At 45.8% G+C, this 22590-nt stretch overlaps 1 protein-coding gene across 4 annotated transcripts in view; it reads left to right on the top strand.

Moving 5' to 3' along the window:
- ccnd2a (cyclin D2, a) overlaps window positions 1-22590 on the top strand; it is a 97797-nt gene that overhangs the window by 31199 nt on the left and 44008 nt on the right. For 2 of the 4 annotated variants that reach the window (XM_044123864.1, XM_044123860.1), the window contains exons 1-2: window positions 2715-2797; window positions 5119-5265. In XM_044123864.1, the coding sequence (XP_043979799.1) occupies window positions 5200-5265 (66 nt within the window). In that variant the 5' untranslated portion in view covers window positions 2715-2797; window positions 5119-5199. Of the gene's footprint in view, window positions 1-2683; window positions 2798-2998; window positions 3357-5118; window positions 5266-22590 lie in introns of those variants that run through there. The other 2 variants (XM_044123862.1, XM_044123861.1) reach the window with 2 other exon arrangements.

The raw sequence follows: 22590 nt of genomic DNA, 5'->3' as shown, positions 1-22590 counted from the left end.
CTGTCTCTTTAAGAAGCTCCGCCTTCAGCATGTCATCATCACCATACTCCTCCACGATGCTTAATACTTCACCGCACAATGTCTGGGGTCTGCTACTTTAAATCTGCTTACTGGTGACCCCAGAGGTCAGGGGTCACAACCTTTCCTGCCCTAGAGGTCAGGGTGTAGCTGTGAGCTGGATGCTGATGCATGTGTGGGGTCAGAGCGGCGGTGATGAAGGGCGGCCTCCTCTTCCTCTGGTGGTTGAGGAGTGGAGCTGCTCAGCCGTCCATCAGACTTTATGTTTAAGAAAAGGCTTCCATGAACACCAGCGGCTGGTTGGGGTTGGGGAAGCAGCGGCCCCCGTCCGACGCCGCTCCCCGCTCAGACCCGCTGCTGGGAAAGAAGCCTTACCCTTTGACCCCCGGCCATTCTCCCGTCCAAACTTTAACAACAAAAGCCAGATGAAGCCAAACGGGCAGTTAGCAAAGATTAGGGAGCAGGTTGGTGAGTTCCACCTCTGGTGTGTGTGTGAGAGAGAGAGAGGGAGATGCCATCTAGATGTTTTGGTTTGACAGTTGTTGGTGGTCCTTATCCCCCCATCGGGTAACCCTTTACAGGTCAATCCCCTCCAAAGGTCACGATGCTGCTGTGAAAACTACAAACGTCTTTGTAGATCAAAGTTGTGCAATTAGGCTGGGGTATAGTCAAAGTTTTGTTACATAAATTAATTTTTGCATGCTGTAACATTTTTGGTTGGTTCTATTGCTTCTTACAAGCAGCAAACATGGTTTCCTTTCCAACGTCACAGAGACGAGCTGCGTCTTGCCTCTCAGAGTCAGCAGTAAAGGTGCTAGCTTTAGCATCTGTCCTTGCTAACTGCTAAAGCTAGCTCACATAAACCAGAGCATGCAGTGGACAGGTCTGGTCTGGATCCAGACCGTTCAGCCGAGGCGCTGCCTGTGGAGCACAGCGGCTTCCGCTCCAGACGTTGGTATGAGTGATCCAAGGAAATAATCCAGATTATCGTGGCCCAGATGGTTCAACCACATCCAACAGCCAAAGTGATGCTAGCATAAAGGATATATAACTTCAATTTAATCATAAGCGCTGTTTCAACCTGACTGCCATTTTAGCATTACTCCTGTTTTTAATTCAGAGTAAAGGAAGTAGGAAATCACAGATTCTCCCATTGATGCAGGTTTAAACTTCTTACTTTACTGCAGCTTTACTATAAATTCTAGTTTTAAAGTTTTTCTCTTGAATTCATGAGCTTGTCCGCAGACAGAATCCATCAATTTTAAACTATCATCACTTTAGGAGCTGAAAACCCAGAATACAAAGGTTGATGTTCAGAGACAGAAAAGGAAACAAAATAATTTCAGGAGGGGAAATATTTTAGGTATAATAATGAACTTTATTTTGCATTTCTCAAACCAGGTTACAGTTGTTTCTAATATTTCCTGTTAGTTGAATCTTTTCAGATCTGATCTTAGCGTCAGACGCAGCAGCAGTCGACACTCTCCAGCTGATTGGATTAGCTGCTCGGCACTTTAGTCTCAGCAGGAACCTGAGAAATGAAGTTTGAGACGATGCTGAGCGTGGCCAGCTGGGTGGCGATGAGAGGCGCCTCATTAGGTTTGTGTTTTCCGTCGCTGCTGCTTCAGAAGTCTGGTGATCAAATGTCTGGAACTGTCCCAGCGCTGCGTCCAGCAGCCTGTAACGGACCGGGCCGTCCCTCCGCCTGCTGCATCTACAGGATTCATATTGTCACCAATCAAAACAACTGACTGGTATTTAGCTTGGATGCAAATCAAGCATTTTTGATCTCATGTCAGTGAAATGTTTTATTTTCCATAGCAGAAACTTTTGGCTCCTCCCCCCAGTGGACCCTAACCTAATCCTTCACCTTTGTGATGTAAAACTGGGAAAATGTGAAATGGTTTTAAAAATGGGAACCCGGCTCCACTTATCCTTTCAGGAATTTGTTTCCTCTGAGAATCTTTTCTACTTCTGAAGCCTCCAGAGACTCTATTTGAAATACAAATGTTCGCAGGTTTTGGTCAGTTCTGGGGCCGTAAAGCCTGGTGACACTGACTTTGACCCTGAGCCGCTGCAGGGTGTCGCCCCACTGACCTCTGCTTCGCGGAGCAGGACCGCTTTCTGTGGAACGTCTCCAGGATTCTGATTGGCTCCAGAAAACACCAGAAATGCTTTGGGGTCAGTTTCCTCAGCGCCTGGTTCTGACTGATCAGAGATCTGTTGCCAGGCCAAATCATCGTGCCGCCACTGAGCATGCTCAGCGAAATCATCCCTGATGAACGCTTGAGATGAACGTATGAGCTGAGAGGGAAACACGCTATGAAGCAAGACATGTCAAATAATCATAAAGTTATCATCTTTAGTCCATTAGCGATGAAGTTCTGCTGTCAGACTCAGATTCTGCTGTAGTTTATGGGTTTGAGCCCTTTTTAATTTTGAGGTTATAAAAATGTTTATCGTTTTTATAACACCTGTTTGACCTGATAGTTATATTTTTAATGTCGTATTTCATCCATCCTGCATCTGTTAACTTGCTAGCATGGGCGGTGTTGAAAATGGACTAATTAATATAACTGTGTGTATCACTTTAAGAGTTCAGGAAGCCGCCTGACTAATGTTCGCTATGATTGGTTCTGAATAATGTTTGCTGTGATTGGTTCGGAGTAATCTCAAGTTAATAATCAGAGCACACGTTCAGTGTTAGCAGAAAGTTGAAGAAGATGGAGATCGTTCTGAGCTGTTGTTCGAGAGACTGAGAGCGAGTAAATGAATGAAAGTAAGTGTTATCAGTATTCGAGCAGCATTTGTATACCTGTGCAGTTTAAATATGTATGGAAAGTAGAGTTAAGATTGTGATAATGTGCTTTATGGTTTATTTGTAGTCTCATGCTGCCATCTAGTGGACAAATTGGAAATAACCATTTATAGCAAGCAGAAATAACAGCTTTCATTTTGTTGTATTCTGTATTTCTTGTAGAACCTCTCTCATCTCAATTAAAACCCAAGACTGGAAAACTCTCCTCATTCTTTACCGGATGCTCGTGGTGGCTGTACTATTTAACGAACTAACACACAATTAAAGACAACACAACAGGCGGTGAGGTGGTGCTAACCGTTAACTTGCTAGCATGGGCGGTGAAGTGGAGCTAACCGTTAACTTGATAGCATGGGTGGTGAGTTAGAGCTAACTGTTAACTTGCTAGCATGGGCGGTGAGGTGGAGCTAACCGTTAACTTGCTAGCATGGGCGGTGAGGTGGAGCTAACCGTTAACTTGATAGCATGGGTGGTGAGGTGGAGCTAACCGTTAACTTAGCGGTGCCATTGGCAGTGTTGGGTAAGTTACTTTAAAAATGTAATCCGTTACAGTTACCTTGTTTAAAATGTAATTGTATGTTTGTATGGTGGTATTGGAAATTGTTGTTTCTGACTTATTGTATTATTCATTGATTTTGAATATTGATCTGATAAAATAAAGTCTTTGTTCAAAAAAAAAAAAAAAATGTAATTGTAGTGTAACTTTTTCGATTACTTTTAAAAAGTAATGTAACTAATTACTTTTGATTACTTTTTGATTACTTACTTTTTGATAACAATTTAATTAATAAGGACACGCTAATGAATATTCATTAATATTTAACTTAATGTTTCTCAACATATATAATTACATTTACCCATGAAGCTGCAGCATCGTGTAGCATTTATGATGCTGCACTCGTTAAAATGAGGGAATCAATATTTAAAATAAAGTTCTGTTTATCAGAAAACCTGAAGATAAAAGTCAGGAAGGATCAGGGTTGATTTAACACAACAGAGACAGAAAAATAGAGCAAAAGATGATTCATATTGTAGTTGGAAAATAATTTACAATATTTACAGGATAAACTCCCATCAAATAACTTGTTAAATCTTCCATTAACCTCCAACATTTCCAAATAAATTCATTACATTCATTCAAAAATGTCTGTATGCCGATAATGATCCTGCACCAGTAGTAATGGTCCAGTTTAACCAGTTACCAAGAATCAAAAGACTGAATTCGCAGGTTCAGATCAGTGAATTCTGAACCTGAAGGGAATTCACACACCTGAAGGGATTCCAGGTGTGTGAAACCCTTCACACACCTGGATTCAATCTGTGGTGATCAACAGCCTCTGCAGAAGGTTGTGGAATCATCGGAATCATCTGTTCTGGAACAGAGACACATCTACGCACATCACAATAAAATCTGAAAAACCAGAGATTTGAAATGATTTAAAGCAGCACCACCTGCAGCACCACCTGCAGCACCATCTGCAGCAGCTGCACCACCACCAGCAGCAGCACCACCTGCAGCAGAAGCAGCACCACCTGCTCTCCCAGACCAAAGATAGAGGGCCATGTGGAGCCAGGCTGTAGGTTTGTGTTGTCTCTCTGAAAACTACGTGACTGACACTAAACGACGCCTCGCATCACCTGGAACAGGCTTCATTTTGCGTGTTGGTTTTCAAAATAAAAGCGCAATGAGCCAGCTGCTTCATGGGTTGTTGTAGATAGTTTGGTTCTTCATCAGAGGAGAATATTTGTGAAAATTGTACAGAAAAGAATCACAACCCACTGTTCTCAATATAGTGGTTAAATTAAAACATGACTACCTCCTGCTCATTAATAAAACGTTGTGACCCAGAGGAGGGGGCGCTACAAACAGCATACTGCAGAATGGATTAGCAGTTTTTCCCAACTCTGGTCCTTAAGTCAGACTGACCGGCATGTTTTCAGCAAAGCCCTGTTAATAAAATCCTGTGTGCTGAATTAGGGAAATGCCTAAAGCCTGCAATGTGCCTGGAGGCCCCGTGTTGGAAAACACTGGATCAGACGTCGACGTCTCATTCGTTAGATTTTGACCACAAAATAACATTGACTGAGTGAATCTCTTCAAGGCTACAGATGGATGATGGCTTGATGGTTGATCCACCGCCAGTGGTCAACTTCAACCAAAAATCAACCATTCTGACTATAATTCAACGTTGAACTACCATCGCCTGCTATCTAGAGATAAAGTCCCTGATTCTCTGATTCTGCCTCTGTAATCTGATCTGTGTTTCTTTCTGGATTTTAAGGTTTGGCGCCGTCAGAAATCAACTCTGAGAAAAGAAGAGAGATGCGACTGAAAGAAGCAGCACCAAAGCCCAAAGCCCTGGATGTGGTTTCTGGGTCGCCTGACCCCCATCAGCGGACCTGAGGTCAGCTGGGAGAACGGCTCTGAGGTGAGACCAGTGACTGTAGATGAACTGGGATTGTCTGGTGAACAGATCCAGATTAGCTTTCTTCTCTTCAGGAGGAGTTTACCGACCCGGTGGAGCTTTGGCCTCTGCAGGTCCCACTGTTACCCACTCGCTGGGCTCGGTTCCGCTGGGCTCGGTTCTGTTGGGCTCGGTTCCGTTGGGCTCGGTTCCGCTGGGCTCGGTTCTGTTGGGCTCGGTTCTGTTGGGCTCGGTTCCGCTGGGCTCGGTTCTGTTGGGCTCGGTTCCGTTGGGTTCCGCTGGGCTCGGTTCTGTTGGGCTCGGTTCCGCTGGGCTCGGTTCTGTTGGGCTCGGTTCCGCTGGGCTCGGTTCTGTTGGGCTCGGTTCCGTTGGGTTTGGTTCCGCTGGGCTCGGTTCTGTTGGGCTCGGTTCTGTTGGGTTCGGTTCCGTTGGGCTGGGCTCGGTTCTGTTGGGCTCGGTTCCGCTGGGTTTGGTTCCGCTGGGCTCGGTTCTGTTGGGCTCGGTTCTCCACAGACAGAAGGATCCACCAGCCATGGTGAAAGAAGCTTTATGAGACGGATAGAGAATAATATTCATAAACCTCTTGGATTCTCAGCGAAATGCTAAGGAGCTAATTAGCTTCAGCCGTCCTCCAGGGGTCAAACATGTGACCTTGTCCTGTCGGCCAATACTGGACCTGCCTTTCTGGTTCTGACTGTTGGACCAGACCAGCGTTCGTGTTGATGTTCCTGAGATATGATGATGCAGCAGTAATAATGACGTCATGAGATGAATCCAAACTGCTCCCTCTGGACGGGACCAGAACCGCCCCGCGTCCACAGGAAGCTCATGGAAAACCCCGCCGCACGCCGACAGGAAGCAGAACCAGGAGCCGCAAAGCTGCGACCCGACCCGACCCGACGGAGCAAACCGCATTTAGCTGCAGCAGCTTTAAATAAACCATCATAAAACACGAGACACAAATGGATTGGTCCCGTGTCACTTCCTGTCACTCCCACCGCCGCCCCAGAGTGGGAGCCAGGCATGATCTATAATATTATCAATGATCTATAATATTATCAAGGATCTATAATATTATCAATGATCTATAATATTATCAATGATCTATATCTAGTGTTGGATAAATTGCTGTCTGCCCTCCAGGGAAGCGGAGAGCCTGTTACTCTGAGCAGTGAACCCAGTCACAGGTCCTTCATGGCATCTGCCAGAACCGGCCCGACCCGGTAACGGTTCGGAACCGAGGCTTATCTGGGCCGTCGGGCCAGAGCTGCAGTTATCTGCATAACGAAGCCGCTGGCTTTTGGACCGAAACGGTTCCAGATAAACGGAGCCGGAGTGCTTGGGGAAAGACTTCACCTGGGGGAATTTAACATGTTTCACATCGCAGTACAATCCAAGTCCAGACTTTGACTAGACCACTCCTAAACCTAGTTTATTTCCTTCGATGAGACTGAACTTCTTCAGGATCCGTTTCTGAGGCGGATCTTTGTGTTCTTCCATGTCAGCAGAGGTTCTGGTCTTTAACGATGACCTCTGACCTCAGCTGAGGCAGCGCGACCTGCCAGATGTGGCTCTGGTTCTTCTGGACATCCTGGAGACGTCGTGGTTCTGGTGGGTCGGCTTCCTGGAGGGTTCTGGTCCTGCTCTGGGTCAGGATTCATTTGGTTCTGGTCTCTGTTGCTTCTGATGTGCTAGAGTGTAATCTCTGCTCCGTGTTGTCGGTCAGTTTCCATGACAACGGGTCTGCGTGTGGCGCCAAGGAGGCGAGTGAAGGAGAATCTGACTGGATTAGAGATTTTCTTCTTCTCGGTCGTTTTCTTTTGCAGCCGCTTCAGTTTCTAAAAGTTCAAGAAACCACAAAAACTGAACTGAAGCTGTTCAGAGAATGTTGCAATATTCATAACAGTGACCACATCAGGCACCTGCAGAGGGGGGTGCAGGGGGCCCTGCCCCTTTTGCCCTTGATGCCCCGGCTGCCCCTTTGTGAGATTTTTATTTATTTATTGTTTTTAATTTGTATCTGTGTGTCAGAAGGCCTGCTTAGGCACCTTAACAATAATATTTAGCTGAATTAAAGAGTCGGGCTGCCCTCAGTCTGATAATGAAGATTCACTATTCCTCTGCCTCCACAGGTCTGAATCCATCTAACTAAATCCAACTAGTTACCTACATCCAACTAGTTATCAGCTCTAACTAGTTACCACTTCCAAGCAGTTACCTTAGTTACCAACTAAGAACTAATGTTGAAGTTAGAAAAACTGTGTGCTGTACTAATTGCCCCAGTGCTGGAGTTGAATACTAATACACGTAGTGGCGTTGTTGTCAGTCTGTTACTATGGCAACAAGACTGCGTGTAGCGTAGCCGACACTGAGAGCGAGAAAAACGTGGCTTTGAGTTCTTTTTCCACAGTTTTTCTGCAGTACTTTTCCCTTGCTGTGGCGCACTGCACCAAATGAATAATCCTGATTCTCCAGGTTTCATTTAGTTAACGGTTCCACCGCAGCAGCGCCGCTATGGATGGAAAGGAAAAGAACTGCATTGTAACCCTCCAACTTTGTGCGCAGATGCAACATTTCCAGATGTAAACAATATGCAAAGGGTCCATAGTGGCTAACCGCCTAGCTAAAGCGGCTAACACATTAGCTATAGCGGTGCTGACCAGTCCAGTTGGTACACTCTGAACAGCAGAAGGTGTGAGTAGCGCATTTGTAAGCCTGACTGACATCGCTAAGCCCCTCCTCCTGGCTCTGATTCTGTCTCCTCCTGCAGGGAGGAGTTAGACTTCTTTATTTTTAAACGGAGGTAATAAATATGTGATAACTTTAAAACTCAGCTGTCCAGAAAAGTCTTTACTTATTTTGACTGTTGTGAAATGTTAGGCATTCATTGGGGACATAAGCACGCTGTGTGTTTGTCTGGTCCGTTTTGGGATTAACCCCCCGCGACCTTGGCCGTCCTCCTGAAGGTCGCAGCCGGTCCAGGCCAGCTGGGATCTGGGGACTTCCCTGCAGCTCTGCACTGCCCCCCACCACCCCAAATCTGCCTTCTTACCCCAGCCAGTGTCAGAATACAATACAGAGGAGATCTGTGTAGTGAACACACACAGACACACACACAGTCATAGAGGACGGCAGAGCGAAGGCGGAAGGAGCAGACGCCTCTCAGATGCTGGACTTGGCTTCATGTTCCCTTGCTTTGATGTTCAGCGTAAATGTGAGGATGTTGCCGCTGAGTTTACCTGCAGAGCTTAGAAAGAAATTCAGGAGCCGCGTCTTATAACCAGATAGAAAACTTGCTCAAAGGATAATGTTTCTTGGACAAACAAGTTATAAAAGATGAAGTCTTAAGTGTCATGAACTCTCACCGTTTCTTCTAGATAACATAAAAATCTCCGTTGCCTTCTCTTCAGCTGGACGTCGTAACAAACCCTGGCCTCTGATTCGCTGGGCTCAGACGGAGACTTCTGATTGGATCTTGAACAGATTCTGTCCTTTCCAGGAAGTACTGAAGCTGTCCGTTTGGCCGCTGCAGGGAAATCTGGAGCAAATGTGATTGTTTTGGGTTAGGAGAAGAGGTCAAATCTCAGGTCAGTGTGAACGCTCACATCTGCCCCAGATTGGATTTGGAGTCATCTGGTTTAGACATAATTTCTTAGTAATATAAATGAAAATCAGATTTCAGATAAAATCAGAATTGATCATAAAAATCTGTGAATGTAGCCTTAAATTGGTTCTCAATGTCACAGCAGGTGATGAAAACCATTTTGTTGACCCTTGCTGTATTAAACTGTTGTCTGACTGGTCAGAATTTCTTAAATATTTATTTATGGTATAAACATCCCAGCTACTCAACTTGCAGAGGCTGTTTTTCCCTTTTCCTTCTGATCAACAGCCACGATACAACCTGATACACAAAACAGTTTCAGCAATAATTTAAATCCCGACCAGCACAGGGGGGTTGAAGTCGACTCGTCACCGCCATAACCTGAAAGTGCCTCCAGCCACGCCAAGAACGCAGCATGGCGTGGCGTAGCATGGCATGTTGTGGTGTAGCATGGCGTACCATGAAGTAGTGTGGCATGGTATAGCATGGCGTGGCGTGGTATAGCGCAGCGTGGCGTAGTATGGTGTGGCATAGTATGGCGCGGCGTAGTATGGCGTAGCGTGTGGTAGTATGGCGTAGCGTGTGGTAGTATGGCGCAGCGTGGCGTAGTATACTATGGCGTAGTATGGCGTGGTGTGGCGTAGTGTGGCATGCTGTAGTGTGGCGTAGCGTGGCATGCTGTAGCATGGCGTAGTATGCCGTAGTGTGGCGTAGTATGAAAATTTTGGAAGTGAAGGTTTTAATTATTGTTATTTAAGAATCTTGTGAATGAATCATCTCAAGTTTTCCCTGATGTCAGTTTTTTTCTTCTTGCTGGCTCCTTTTCAATCAAGTTTATTTGTGTAGCACATTTCAGCAACAATCCAGTGTCAAAATGTTTTACATAATAAAAATACATAAATATAAAGTCACAAAATATGCCATAATCAACCTTTGAGGAAACTGGTAACAAATATTTCATTTTGATGAGTGTCATCATCAAAATCATTAAAACACATGAACTATAAAAGGTTCCTTTTATTTCGGCCACTGCTGAAGACAAATACTCCTCTGATGCGATCAATCAGCGGCTCATCACGCTTTTATTTTGAAAACCGACACGCAAAATGAAGCAGTCACGTGACCCATGCAATGCGAAGCCTCGTTTGTTGCCAGTCACGTGGTTTTCAGCAAGACGACACAAACCTCGAAGCGGGGCTTCAGATGATCCATCACTATGGTGTGGCTTAGCGTGGCTTAGCGTGGCGTGAAAGGGCGTAGTATGGCGCAGCCTTCATGTCTTACTACTCCGGGTCAGGAACCAGTCCTTTTGCGAAGGCATTGGTCATCAGCAATGCCGATGCTTGAAGCGTCACACACCTTGGACGCGTTTGACCTTTCAACTTCATGTCTGCTGTTGCTCCATCTGACTTCAGCTGAGTGCTCTCTTCTGCTTCCTCAGGCTCACACAAAAGTCGATTGAGTGCGGAGTGGGAAGCTCTTATTTTGCTTTATTTTTCTGGGTGTGTTAGAGATGCTAGTTTTTCTGCTGGACTCCCTCTCTGCACTTAGCCTGCTCTGCCTACACGTGGTGGCCTCTGTTTTCCTACAGAGGGACTTTGTCCCCTGGTGGGCACGGTTAGCTGACAGGTAGAGGAGGAGGATCTGAAGCAGGACGCATCGTCAGAACTGGGACAGAACAAAAGTATCGCCCCACTGGACGCAGCAGAGCGGCGCTGCTGGGCGTTGGAGCGCCTTCTGAACGCCTGCAGGCAGCAAACACAACATGAGTCAGAGAAGTTATTGACCGGCGACAACAGGCCAGGTAACGCTAGCTGTGTTTCTGCTAGCTATGTATGTTTCCATCCAACTGTCGGACAAATGTGAAAATGTCACAAAAACAAAATCTAATTAGGCGTGTTTCCACAATTCAACCAGGTTATAGAAAGTGTCACTTCATCAGATGTTGGCAATACGCATCGCTGGAACAAACAGGAAGTAGAATGTTTCTGAGTTTTGTGCCTCTGATAAAACAAACCCACCAGTGGATGAACATTTTCACTGTCAATCAAAAAATCCCTCATAATCTATTTTTATCTGCCGTGTTTTAAAGTGAAAGTAATGACATATTGAGTCGCATTTCATTTTCAGTGAGTTTCATTAATGTTGACCAAGCTGAGAGAATCCACATGGTGATGTCACACATCAAGCACATGGTTATACGTACCTCACACTTCAGCTGTTCACCAGCTGGGACTTTGAACCCAAATGTCTCAGGGTTCATATTGATCTGGGATTACAAGCACCACTTCAAAGTTTTGAAATCAGGGAAAGTTTCTCAAGTTGAAGCCATCAGAAGTCGGCAGGATTCTCTCAACGAGGGACGATGTGCTGAAAAGCCTCCATAAGTCTTGGACCTGTTGATAGATTCCTGCAGCCCAGAGTCCAGGCCAGATGATACCGGGACGGGATTTTATTAGTATTGATTGATTGATTCAGGTGCGTCCTCGATGGACTGTGCATGTCTGTTTCACAGTCAGGTGTCTAATCTGCCAGAAAGGCAGACGGCCTGCAGATTCCCCGATAAAGTGTCCGAGCCCCGGCTCCAGAGTCTGGTGCCTCTGGTAAGGCACAGGTCCACAAGTGGGCCGGAGTACTAGAAGTTGTTTCCAGCTCCCTGTTAGCCCATTAACTCTTTTTCAGAAAAGCCATCTCAAACTTTAGCAAAAACAAAAACAGTTTTTTGAATATTGTTGTTTCCATTCTCCTTTTATAGTTTGAAATACACATAAAACAAACCTTAATGGAAACACGGCTACTGATTCACACCTGGATTACTAAGCTGAATGAAATTACTTTTTTGTTGTCTTTTTATGACGTATCTGATGTGGGATACAGGAGTAAAAACATTTCACATGACGTGTTGTCATGAAAAGGTTCATGAAGGATTGTTTGATTTGAGAGACAGAAACTGGCCGACTGACGGACTCGCTGCCCCGACACCCACATTATTGACGAGACAGAGTTCCTGATGACGCCGTCTGTCGGTGAAGTACAAAGAGGGACGGCGCTGGGCGACCCGAGCAGTCTTTGAACTCCGCCTGAGTTGTGGGTCTAGCAGCAGCTGTTTAGAATGACCTTAGTCCACAAAAATCAATCAGCACAAACATGCTGGGAAGCCCCGGGAACTGGGCCGGTGCGTCTCTGTACGGCCCGGCCCGCGCCGCTCTCATCCAATCACTACGCTGATGATGCAGGATGTTTCACAGGTTATCTTTGTCTTTCCTTCCATGACAAAGCACATTTTCCACTGATTCAGGCCTGAACTGGACAGGCTGGACTAGTGGACCTGACCCAGTGGAAAACTGTCACACAAACACAGTCAAGATGTTTTCAATGATTGCAAAGAGCCGTTGGCCTTGTTGACCTGCGTCTCTGGCCTTGTGTGACTGATGGGGGTTTGGCTTTAAGGAGCATCATGGACACAGAGGACAGCATGCTGCCGGTGTGCCAGGATGTCCGACCCGTTTGGGTTCTGGGCAGGACACACAGACTGTCTGCCTGGCATTGCTGCTGCCCAAGCTGTGGTCTTCAGCTTCACTGAACCTTGACTGTGTTTCTCTTTGTGGGACTGAACCGCTTGTTGGTTATCTCCTTCTGGAAAAGCAGTGAGTGTCCTTGTTGCTTCATATAGCCCGGCTCTATTGATAAGCCTTATGTCTCCCGATAGCTGCCACGCTTTCAAGTCCCGCACAAAACAGACGGCTGCCTTTTATGTTGTTTTTCCAAGCCAAGGACGGACAAACCTCCTGCAGCACCAAGCTGGCTAATCAGTAATGAGGAACTTGCTGAGGCCAGCGTTCCCCTCAGATCCACTGCTTTGCGCTCTTCTTCTGTTTCATCTTTTGCGCCTCTGAAGGTCTGAAACTTTGTTAGCGTTTTGTCTTTGGCTGCTTCTTTATTCTCTCTGGCTCCGCCCCCTTTTCTGGTGCTTCCACTCATCTTTGATGGAGGCAGTAAACAAATGCGGCTTGTTAATGAAAAGTCAAAAAGAATGGAGCAGCATGTCTTTGGTCTGCAGCCGTTCCACCGACACATGGCGTTCTGTTGAAACATTATTACCACTATATGACTTTATTTAAGACTTGCCAGATAAAACTGATTAGGTGACAGAGAGGGAACAAAAGAGGAATCCTCTTCTGGCGCTCTCGCTGCGATTCTGCTTTCTGAGCCAAGAGCACCAGTTCCTTCCCAAACTGGCACTGCCACCCTCAAAATCTATCTCTCTCTCTGTCTCTCTCTCTGTCTCTCTCTCTCACCCCTCTCCGCCTTTCTGCACTCAACATGTCAAAGAGTCTCAACAATCACAATCTTTGCATCAGACCCTGCAGATGCTGCTTTTTCTGCTAGGATTTAAACCTGAACGTTTGGAGTTTTATGGAGGTAGCTTCATACTAAACATCTTTTCAGCTCTTTTAGTTTTGGCTAATAAAATAGGCTGAAGGGATCCTGAAATGAAAGTTTCTGTTTGTTGATCACAAAAACCACCTCAGGACTTTGTGTCCAGTTCTGATCAGAGGCATTTCCTCTAACGAAGGCTGATCGGTCCATTGACCGATCAGCCTTCGTTAGCTGGTCGTGTTTCTAAAGCTCCTTCCTGCAGGTAGCTTTAGAAACATGAATCTAAATGGATCAGCCAATCAGAGCAGGGCTCAGAAAGCTGCAGCTCGTTTTCCACAAGAACACATTCCAGCAGCCATTATCCTTCTGTCCCCCCAAACCTTTCTGTTTTCTAGGTAACCAGACCCAGATGGTACCTGGTACCGACACCAGCGGTTCTCGCTGGTTTCCCCTAAAATGTTGCCTTCCAGCGGCGCGGCCCTTTCTGAGGTCACGCTGGGGTCAACAGGGGCTTAGCAATGCAACAGGTGTGGGAGGGGGGAGGGCAGGAGTTCAGTTGGACATTTAGATGAGCCGTTTTAGTTTCTCTAAATGAAATTGTCCGTTTCTGATATTGAGTCCGTAGAGTTTCTAAATGATGAAAACAAGAGAGGCTGAGATGATTTTGCTTTTCTGATCTGGTGTTCATCACCTGTCTCTACAGCGCCGCCCTGCAGGAAGAAACTCTTAACAGTTTGTGTCCAGGATGTGTGCGCTCTGCAGAGATGTTTCACATTAAATATGGAAAAAGCTTGAAAATGTTTTAAACGTTCTGCTTCTGCCCTTATTCATTGGTGTTTGTGACTGAAATAAATAAAATAATAGAGTGATGTGATTTTAGGACCCATTGGCCGAGCTCTCTGCGAGCTCGCGTCCCATTGGCCGAGCTCTCTGCGAGCTCGCGTCCCATTGGCCGAGCTCTCTGCGCTCATAGTGTCTGGCAAAGGCTTCACCATGGCAAAGTCCTGGATTATCTGAAAAATAAAACAAGTCTTATTTTAGTTCATTTGCTCAAATACAATAATATAGGAATTCAAGATGCCAAGACAAAGTCATTTTAATTGCTTAAAAATTACTTAATTGTTTAAAAGTGTGTTGATGGTTTTACTACAGTTTCTATAAAGGAGACTCTACAGTCATGGCTTCAAACACAATTCACAATGAAACCTACAATCACCTTTAAATGCAACAGACGCCTCGTTATTTTTTGAAAGCTCCATAGAAATGAGTCTCCTTTTTGTGATGGTCAATATTAAATACCGTTATCTGGTGGCAAACAGACCTAGATAAAAACTCAAACTGTAAATTAATCTGTAAATTAAGCTTTAACTAAATTAGCTTCTGATTACAGTTTCCAAAAGCTTATCTGACAAAGACAGACAACTGCAAATGAAGCTTACCTCTCCGTACCGCAGTCGCAGGATCTATACAGGAAAAAGGTCTTCCATCTTCATCCATGTCCAACCGAGATTAGAGAATTTTAAAAAGTCAATCTTATAAAAAGTACAGTCGATAATTGCTCAACTAGGCTGATGCAACTGAATCAACGTTAATCAGTGCAGTTAAACGATCTCTGGTGTTGCCGTTAGAGATGTGTGGATTGATACTGAAATATCGATTCTTCTGATACCAGAACTTAATGCTTTAAAATCTGTTTTCAAATCCAAGTTGTTGTTGCAAGTTCCTCATTACTATCAATACTTTTAATACCTTATAATGTAGCTTTACAAGAGCACGTTATAAAGTAGCTAAACTATTGAGATCTATCCTAAATGAGACAGGGTTGATAGGAACTACTTTTTCTTCCACCTGGTAAGTGTGTAATGTGTAAGGACGTAACGTCCAAGCGCAGTTTGCTGCTGATTCACTCAGAAATGAACCTGGAGGTTGCAGGTTGCTGCTAGTTGCTGGTTGCAGATTTCTTCTGGTTGTTGCAGGTTGCTGGTTGCAGGTTCCTGCTGATTACATGTTGCTGCTGGTTGCCAGTTGCTGCTGGTTACCAGTTGCTGCTGCGGTGTGTTCCACACGGCGCCTCCAGAGGGCGCTAGTCGCTGCAGCAGCAGAACCAGCAGAAGCTTTTATAAACCTGAAGATAAAAATTAGAACCAAACTCTGAAAAGTCGGTGCAAGTTCCAGTTTGTTGTGACGTCCTGGTGGCGAAGATGAGGGGCTGCAGGTCCTGATGGCGGTAACGGCGGTCAGAGCCGCCGTCGTCGTCATGACGCTGCAGAAAAGCAGCTCACTGCCTGCTGAGTCAGGAAGAGGCTCGTCAGCTGGTTGAGCTCTGCAGCTTCACCACACCTCACTTCAACCTGTTTTGGTTTCACATCCTGTTCGTAGCAGCAGGCCTGGGTTTCTACATGGAGAGTGTGTGAGATGCAGTTTGACACGTTGCAGGCCGTTAGCGGCGCTGCTTGATTGCTGCATCTCTGCTGTCTCGCCCTTTGATTATGACTCAGTGCTGCGGCCGTTTGCCTCAAACTGAGAGCAGTGAGAAGGAAATATTCCAGGTTGCACAGGGCGTCAACCTGTTTTCATTTGAACATTCGTTGGGAAGCGGCGGTGGCGCCTGTGGGAGGCTAAAGCTCAGGCTCCTGTTAATCAGTGATGTCGTCTGTTTTCCTGTCCAGGACGTGAAATCAGCCGTGAGCGGCAGCGACACACACCGCCATCATTCCTAACGAGGAAATGATCAACCAATCACATGGGAATCCTGCCTCTGCTCATGTGCTCTGATTTCACACAACAGTTAAAGTTCACTCAGATGAGAGGGAGGCCGTTCTTCACACGACCTTTTTCAAAGTGAGAAAAAAGCAGATTGCTGGATCTGAACTGGAAAATAGCACTGGAATGCTGGGAGGAGTGGGAGGGATGTGAAACGTTGCAGCTTTCCTACCAAAGATCACAGGAAAAATCCAGAAGTTGTTAAACCCTGCTGGCCTGCAGCGTCAATCTGCTGCTGCTTTAAAGTTTAAGTCTGAGGCAATTCTGGTTGCTGCAGCTCCGATTGGCTTCACAACTTCAACTGCATCACTCAGGATCTGTTTGAGTTTATCCATATTTAGCAGCAGACTGTTTACATGTAGGAACATCTGAAGCTTCAGTTTGACATGATGCATTATGGGAGCAGGAAGACACGGTGAGCTCCAGCCCGCACAGCGCCGCGTTAATATTCACTATTAACCCTAAACCTTTATTAATCCTAAGATCCTAAACGGAAAGTTGCTGCTCTCCTGTAGAGGTCAGCGTTGCAGTGGATCTGATCAACCCTCTGACCGGAGACACTCTGTTGTTCCGACAGGTTGATGAAGAGGATGCTCTGGTTTTCTGTTTGTTTAGGAATTTATTGAAAGTGAATGTATTAATAGTTTTAACAAAGTAAAAGGAAAAATATTAGATAATAACAGGAGTACCACCTGTTGATATTGACATCAATGTTGCTGTTGATGTTGCTGGTAGGGTTGATGTTGGGTATGCTGCGGTGGCGTAGGGGATAGCACAACCCACATTTGGAGGTCTTGAGTCCTCGACGTGGCAGTCCTGGGTTCAATTCCCGGACCCAGCGACATTTGCCGCATGTCTTCCCCTTTCCTGTCAGCCTGCTGTCATATAAGGGACACTAGAGCCACAAAAGACCCCCTGGAGGGGAGAAGAAACAAAAAAAAGGGTTGATGTTGACGTTGGTGTTGTTGTTGACTGTGATGTTGTTGTTGACGTTGTTGACATTGATGTTGTTATTGTTGTTGACGGTGGTGTTGTTGACTGTGATGTTGACGGTGTTGACGTTGTTGTTGACGTTGGTGTTGTTGTTGACTGTGATGTTGTTGTTGACGTTGTTGTTGTTGACGTTGATGTTGTTGTTGTTGTTGACTGTGATGTTGACGGTGTTGACGTTGTTGACTGTGATGTTGACGGTGTTGACGTTGATGTTGTTGTTGACTGTGATGTTGTTGGCGGTGTTGACGTTGTTGTTGACGTTGGTGTTGTTGATGTTGTTGTTGGTGTTGTTGTTGACTGTGATGTTGTTGACTGTGATGTTGTTGACTGTGATGTTGTTGACGTTGTTGTTGACTGTGATGTTGACGTTGATGTTGACGTTGTTGTTGTCATTGGTGTTGTTGTTGTTGGTGTTGTTGTTGACTGTGATGTTGTTGACGTTGTTGTTGACTTTCAGCCTGTCACTATTGATGGATTTGAAATCATATTTGAAGTGTATTGATCATCATAACGATGGCGTTTGACAAAATGTAATGTCTGTTACGGGTTCTCACCGCTGCTGGCCATAAGATGTGTTTACGATGTTTTTATGATGTAAAGCACTTTGAACTGCCATGTTGCTGAAATGTGATGTGCCAAAAACTGATCGATTGATCGAGTGATTGATCTTACCAGTGATAATATTGTGAAACAGAATGTGAATCATTTTGGCATTCGGGTGTTAATAATGAAAGCCTTTGTGACTCGTTAGCATCCACCTAACCACTCATCCCAACGTCTCTGCAGAAAATGATTCTGTGGTTTCAAATTCACCTGAGATGTTCCGTGAGACGATTTCTGATTCTGGATTTGCAGCTTTCAGGCCCAAGCCGCCGTGTTTGTACGTCATGCCTGTGGATTCGCTGAGCTGAGTCCCACAGCGGCTCAGAGCCGAGCGGTTCCCACAGGGAGCCAAAACGCCGGCCGTTTCTGCTGCGTGTGGCCTCATGCAGGAGGAACCCCCAGACCGTCCTCACTCACTGAACATGGGCCTCTTGTTATTTGCATGCAGCATCTGTGTGTGTGTGGGTGTGTGTGTGTGTGAGTGTGAGCGCAGGCTCTGAATGAGCCCCAGCTGCCCCGCTGGTCGCCGCTGGACAGCTGATGAATGAACAGGATGAAACAAACTGCTGGTGATGCGGCGGCGTTTCGTCTCCCATCTGGCCTGACGGAGACGCACGCCCTGTTGATGCAACACACAAATATTTAAAACATGGAAGGTCATCAGGTTTGCTCACACTCTCATCAGGAGTCGGGAAGGAGAGCAGTCAGCGCTGGTGGCAACAAGCGGGGAAGGGGCGTCCAGCGCTGAGGCTGAACCAACCATGACTCAGCAGAAATGAGTTTGATCAGTGAAGCAGGAAAAACCCTGATGGAAACACTAATCTGACTTCAGCTTCCACTATCTGGTTGAAAAACACATTTTCATTTTGCATTTGATTGATAAACAGATCAAATTTAACCTGGCCTGCAGAAATATAGAACTACTTATGATAGATGTCACCGTCTCTTTTCTTAGCAGGTTTCTGTGGCTTCTTTTTGGTTCTTGGGTCTCTTTTGGTTCTTGGGTTTGTTTTGGTTCTTGGTTCTGGTTTTGGTTCTGTTCTGGTTCTTGGTTCTGGTTTTATTTCTTGGGTCTGTTTTGGTTCTCGACTCTGTTACCTTCAGCTATTATAAATATCTAATATGACTTTATAGAAATCTAACTTCACATTTGACTCTTTGGAACTGAAATCTTTCCTTCCTTTGCTGAAGTTTTTCAGAACCGTATGCTGTAAGCCCACAGCATGATGCTCCCACTGCCAAGCTTCACTGTCGCCATGGTGATTCAGAACCTTCTTCCTCCAGACACGATGCGTTCAGTGAGATCCGGAGAGTTCAGTTCTGGTCTCGTCTTGGAGGTTCTGGATCAAAACTCTGTTTCTCACCGGATCTTCAGAGGTCTGGAAATGCAGCTGGAACTTTAGAACTTTGTAGAACCAAACCTTGATAACCAAGTAGCCAACTGGTTAAACTGGGGGGCAGAGCTTTTCTATGTTGACATGGAAGATGATTTGTTGTGATTTGTTCATGCAGCGTTGTTGTGTGTGTGTGTGTGTGTGTGTGCGTGTGTCTGCGTGTGTGTGTGTCTCCCTGTGTGTGTGTGTGTGTGTGTGTGTGTGCGTGTGTCTGTGTGTGTGTGTGTCTCCCTGTGTGTGTGTCTGCGTGTGTGTGTGTGTGTGTGTCTCCCTGTGTGTGTGTGTGTGTGTGTGTGTCTCCCTGTGTGTGTGTGTGTGTGTGTGTGTGTGTGTGTGTGTGTGTGTGTGTGTCTCCCTGTGTGTGTGTGTGTGTGTGTGTGTGTGTGTGTCTCCCTGTGTGTGTGTGTGTGTGTGTCTCCCTGTGTGTGTGCAGTTCCTGTTTGGGGAGCTCCGGCCGTCGTGTGAACAGTGTCTGGTCTTATCTCTTGTGTTTTATGTTTCTGGCAGCCGGGGCCACAAGCGGCCCTTTGTGGCCCTTTGTGGCCCCGGCTCTGCCTGCAGATTCACCCGTGCAGCTGTTCACCGCTGCTGCTCATATCTGGCTGTGAAGGACGATTTCATGTCGTCGCTGTGGGGAACGGCTGAAAATCTGACTGCGAGGGATCCGTACGTGATGCATATCTGCAGAGAGACGATGGAAAATGAGCTTCATGTCCGGAGGATTTCTGGTCGAGTCGTCTGCTCAGCTTCTCTACAACTGTAGAGGAGCATTTTGATGACATCACAGATCCTGGTTCTGGTCCTGGTTCTGGTTGTATCGGGACGATAAATGATAGTGATAAACGATAATATTGTTATTTTGAGAACGGTTTCAAGTAATTTAATGGTAATGAAATAAATTGTGAATATAATAAACTTTAACTTCTAATGAGCAGAACCAAGAAATAAAATGAATTATGAAGCCTTTAAAAATGTTTAGTTGAGATCAAAGACTTTTATCATCCAGTTTTTGGTAGAAAGAGAAAAACAATAAATAATGCAATTTAAAATGATTAAATTTGTTTTAATTTATCAGCGTCTGCCGTCCGTCATGGTGAAGAGAGAACTGAGCCAAAAAGCGAAGCTCTCGATTTACCGGTCGATCTACGTTCCCACCCTCATCTATGGTCATGAGCTTTGGGTCATGACCGAAAGAATGAGATCACGGATACAAGCGGCCGAAATGGGTTTTCTCTGTAGGATATCTGGGCTCTCCCTTAGAGAGAGAAGCTCAGTCATCCAGGAGGGACTCAGAGTAGAGCTGCTGCTCCTTCACATCGAGAGGGGCCAGTTGAGGAGCATCTGGTCAGGATGCCTCCTGGACGCCTCCCTGGTGAGGAGTTCATGTCCCACCAGGAGGAGGGGAAACCCAGGACACGCTGGAGGGACGATGTCTCTCTGCTGGCCTGGGAACGCCTTGGGATTCCTGGGAACGCCTTGGGATTCCTGGGAACGCCTTGGGATTCCTGGAGGAGCTGGAAGAAGAGACTGGAGAGGGAAGACTGGACCTCCATACTGAAGCTGCTGACCCCACGACCCGACCAGGATAAGAGGAAGAAGATGGATGGATGGGATGAATTGATTTTTTTCTTTATTGTGAGGCCTAATGACATTATTTTCTCTAGAAGTTTCATGTCTGGTTCTCTTCCAGTGGGAAAGTTTTAGTAAACTTTCATAAACGTCTCTGAACCAGGAATGAAGCGCCGTCCTCATGTGTGGACGGGGTTAGAGTCTGAGCTGGAAGGTTAGACGTCATCGTCCGGCATTCAGGAACAATCCAATTCTTTTAACGGCTCTTTGCTCTGAACCAAAGGACTCCAGTCTCAGTTAGCAGAGCCGTTCTTTGTTGAGACTCCGGTGGCCATTGTTGCTGCTGTTCATACTGCAATCTGACTGCGAACACAAGAAAATAAATCTGATTTCAGCAAAAAGTTGGAATTGAGTCTCCAGACCTGCTGTGTGAACCCAGCATAATTTTACACATAAATAATTTGTTTTATGAAAGTTATCAAAAACCCAGATCATCCTAAAAGAGTCTGTGGTTTGGTTTTGTCTCAGCTTCTTTGTGACGATTCTCCAAGGTCTTTATCCCGCTTTAATCATCTGCATTGAGTGAAACTTGGGAACATCTGTGCAAGCAGAGAGGATGAGGAGCCATTCTTCAGCAGCAAACCGTCACAAAGGATCCGGCGGAGGCTGCCAGTCATCGGCCTGAAAAGACCAGAGCAGCTCCCAACAAACTGCAGACGCTCCAAAGAGAGGGGAAGCTGTTTGCTCTCTCTTTGTTCTGACTCGGATCACAGCGGCCGTCAGAATGAGGAGATTAGGGACCAAACGGGCCGGGGCCCGACCCGCGCCGCTGCCTTTGTTAACAGCCAGCTGGAGCAGGTAGAGCTGCAGCTGTTTCTACCTGGAGGAGCTGATGAGGGCTGTGTTGTTCACACGGGGAGATTCCCATCGCTGCAGGAGCTGCACCCAAAGGAAACAGGAAGTGAGGTGCTGCCACAGACCAACTGCATGATGGGATTCCTCCAGGCTGGTTTGGGTCCAGTTCCAGACCAAAGCACACGTCCAGCTGGAGTTTTTCTCCTGGCCTTGAGCAGTGAGCCGGTGACGGCTGGGATAACGGCGGCCATGTTGGGTCTGAAGTCTTCCTCACTTGGACCCATTTCACACAATCCAAGAAAAAAATCATTCCATGTTCCCACACAATCCAGTCCATGTTTTCGCAACGATGGGCTTTGCTGCAATTCCGATTCAACAGATCAGAACTGGAGCAGAACTGGGGTGGAACTGAACCGGATCGGAACCGGAGCGCCATTCGCAGCTGATGGGACGGAAAAACTCTGAGGAGGAAACGACATATAATTTATGTTTACCTCAAACATTTTTTGAGATTTTAACATGTTCAGTTTTGCTCTGCAGGTTTTTTATTGTGAAAAAGTTTTAATTTAAACCTGAAAACTCACTGAGCCGAACTGACAAACCTAAAATATGGAAAAGAATATTTAGGTTTCAACATGATCTCTTTCCTATGCAATGTGGAACATGTTTTATCATTTTCCAAGTTTGGATTATATTGAAACAATAAAATTGAGGTACTTGGGGCGTGCTAGCGCGGCCCACTCTTGGAGGCCTTGGGTCCTCGACGTGGCCGTCGTGGGTTCGATTCCCGGACACATTTGGCGCATGTCTTCCCCTCTCCTTCCCCCTTTCCTGTCAGCCTACTGTCATATAAGGGACACTAGAGCCACAAAAAGACCCCCTGGAGGGGAAAAAAAAATTGAGGTATTTGTTCATAAATTAAAACTTCTTAATTTAATTTTTTTCTCCAACTGATTAATTTGACAGAAAATTTTTTTTTAGTTATCGGTGAGATTTTGTTGCTAAAATTAAAAGATTAATTAAGGATGCAATACCACCAGCCCTGTTCAATCTGCTTTTACTCCAATTCGTTTTCCTATAAACTCCAGTTCGGTTGTTGGGGTGTGAACGCTAATTGACCTCTGACCTCTGGTCCTCCAAACCTCGGTCAGTGTTCAGTTGAAGTGA

The sequence above is a fragment of the Gambusia affinis genome, linkage group LG08 (genome assembly GCF_019740435.1).
Source record: "Gambusia affinis linkage group LG08, SWU_Gaff_1.0, whole genome shotgun sequence".
NCBI classification, from domain to species: Eukaryota; Metazoa; Chordata; class Actinopteri; order Cyprinodontiformes; family Poeciliidae; genus Gambusia; species Gambusia affinis.
Note: the sequence above shows the minus strand (reverse complement) of the source record. Positions and strands in the feature narration are given on the sequence as shown.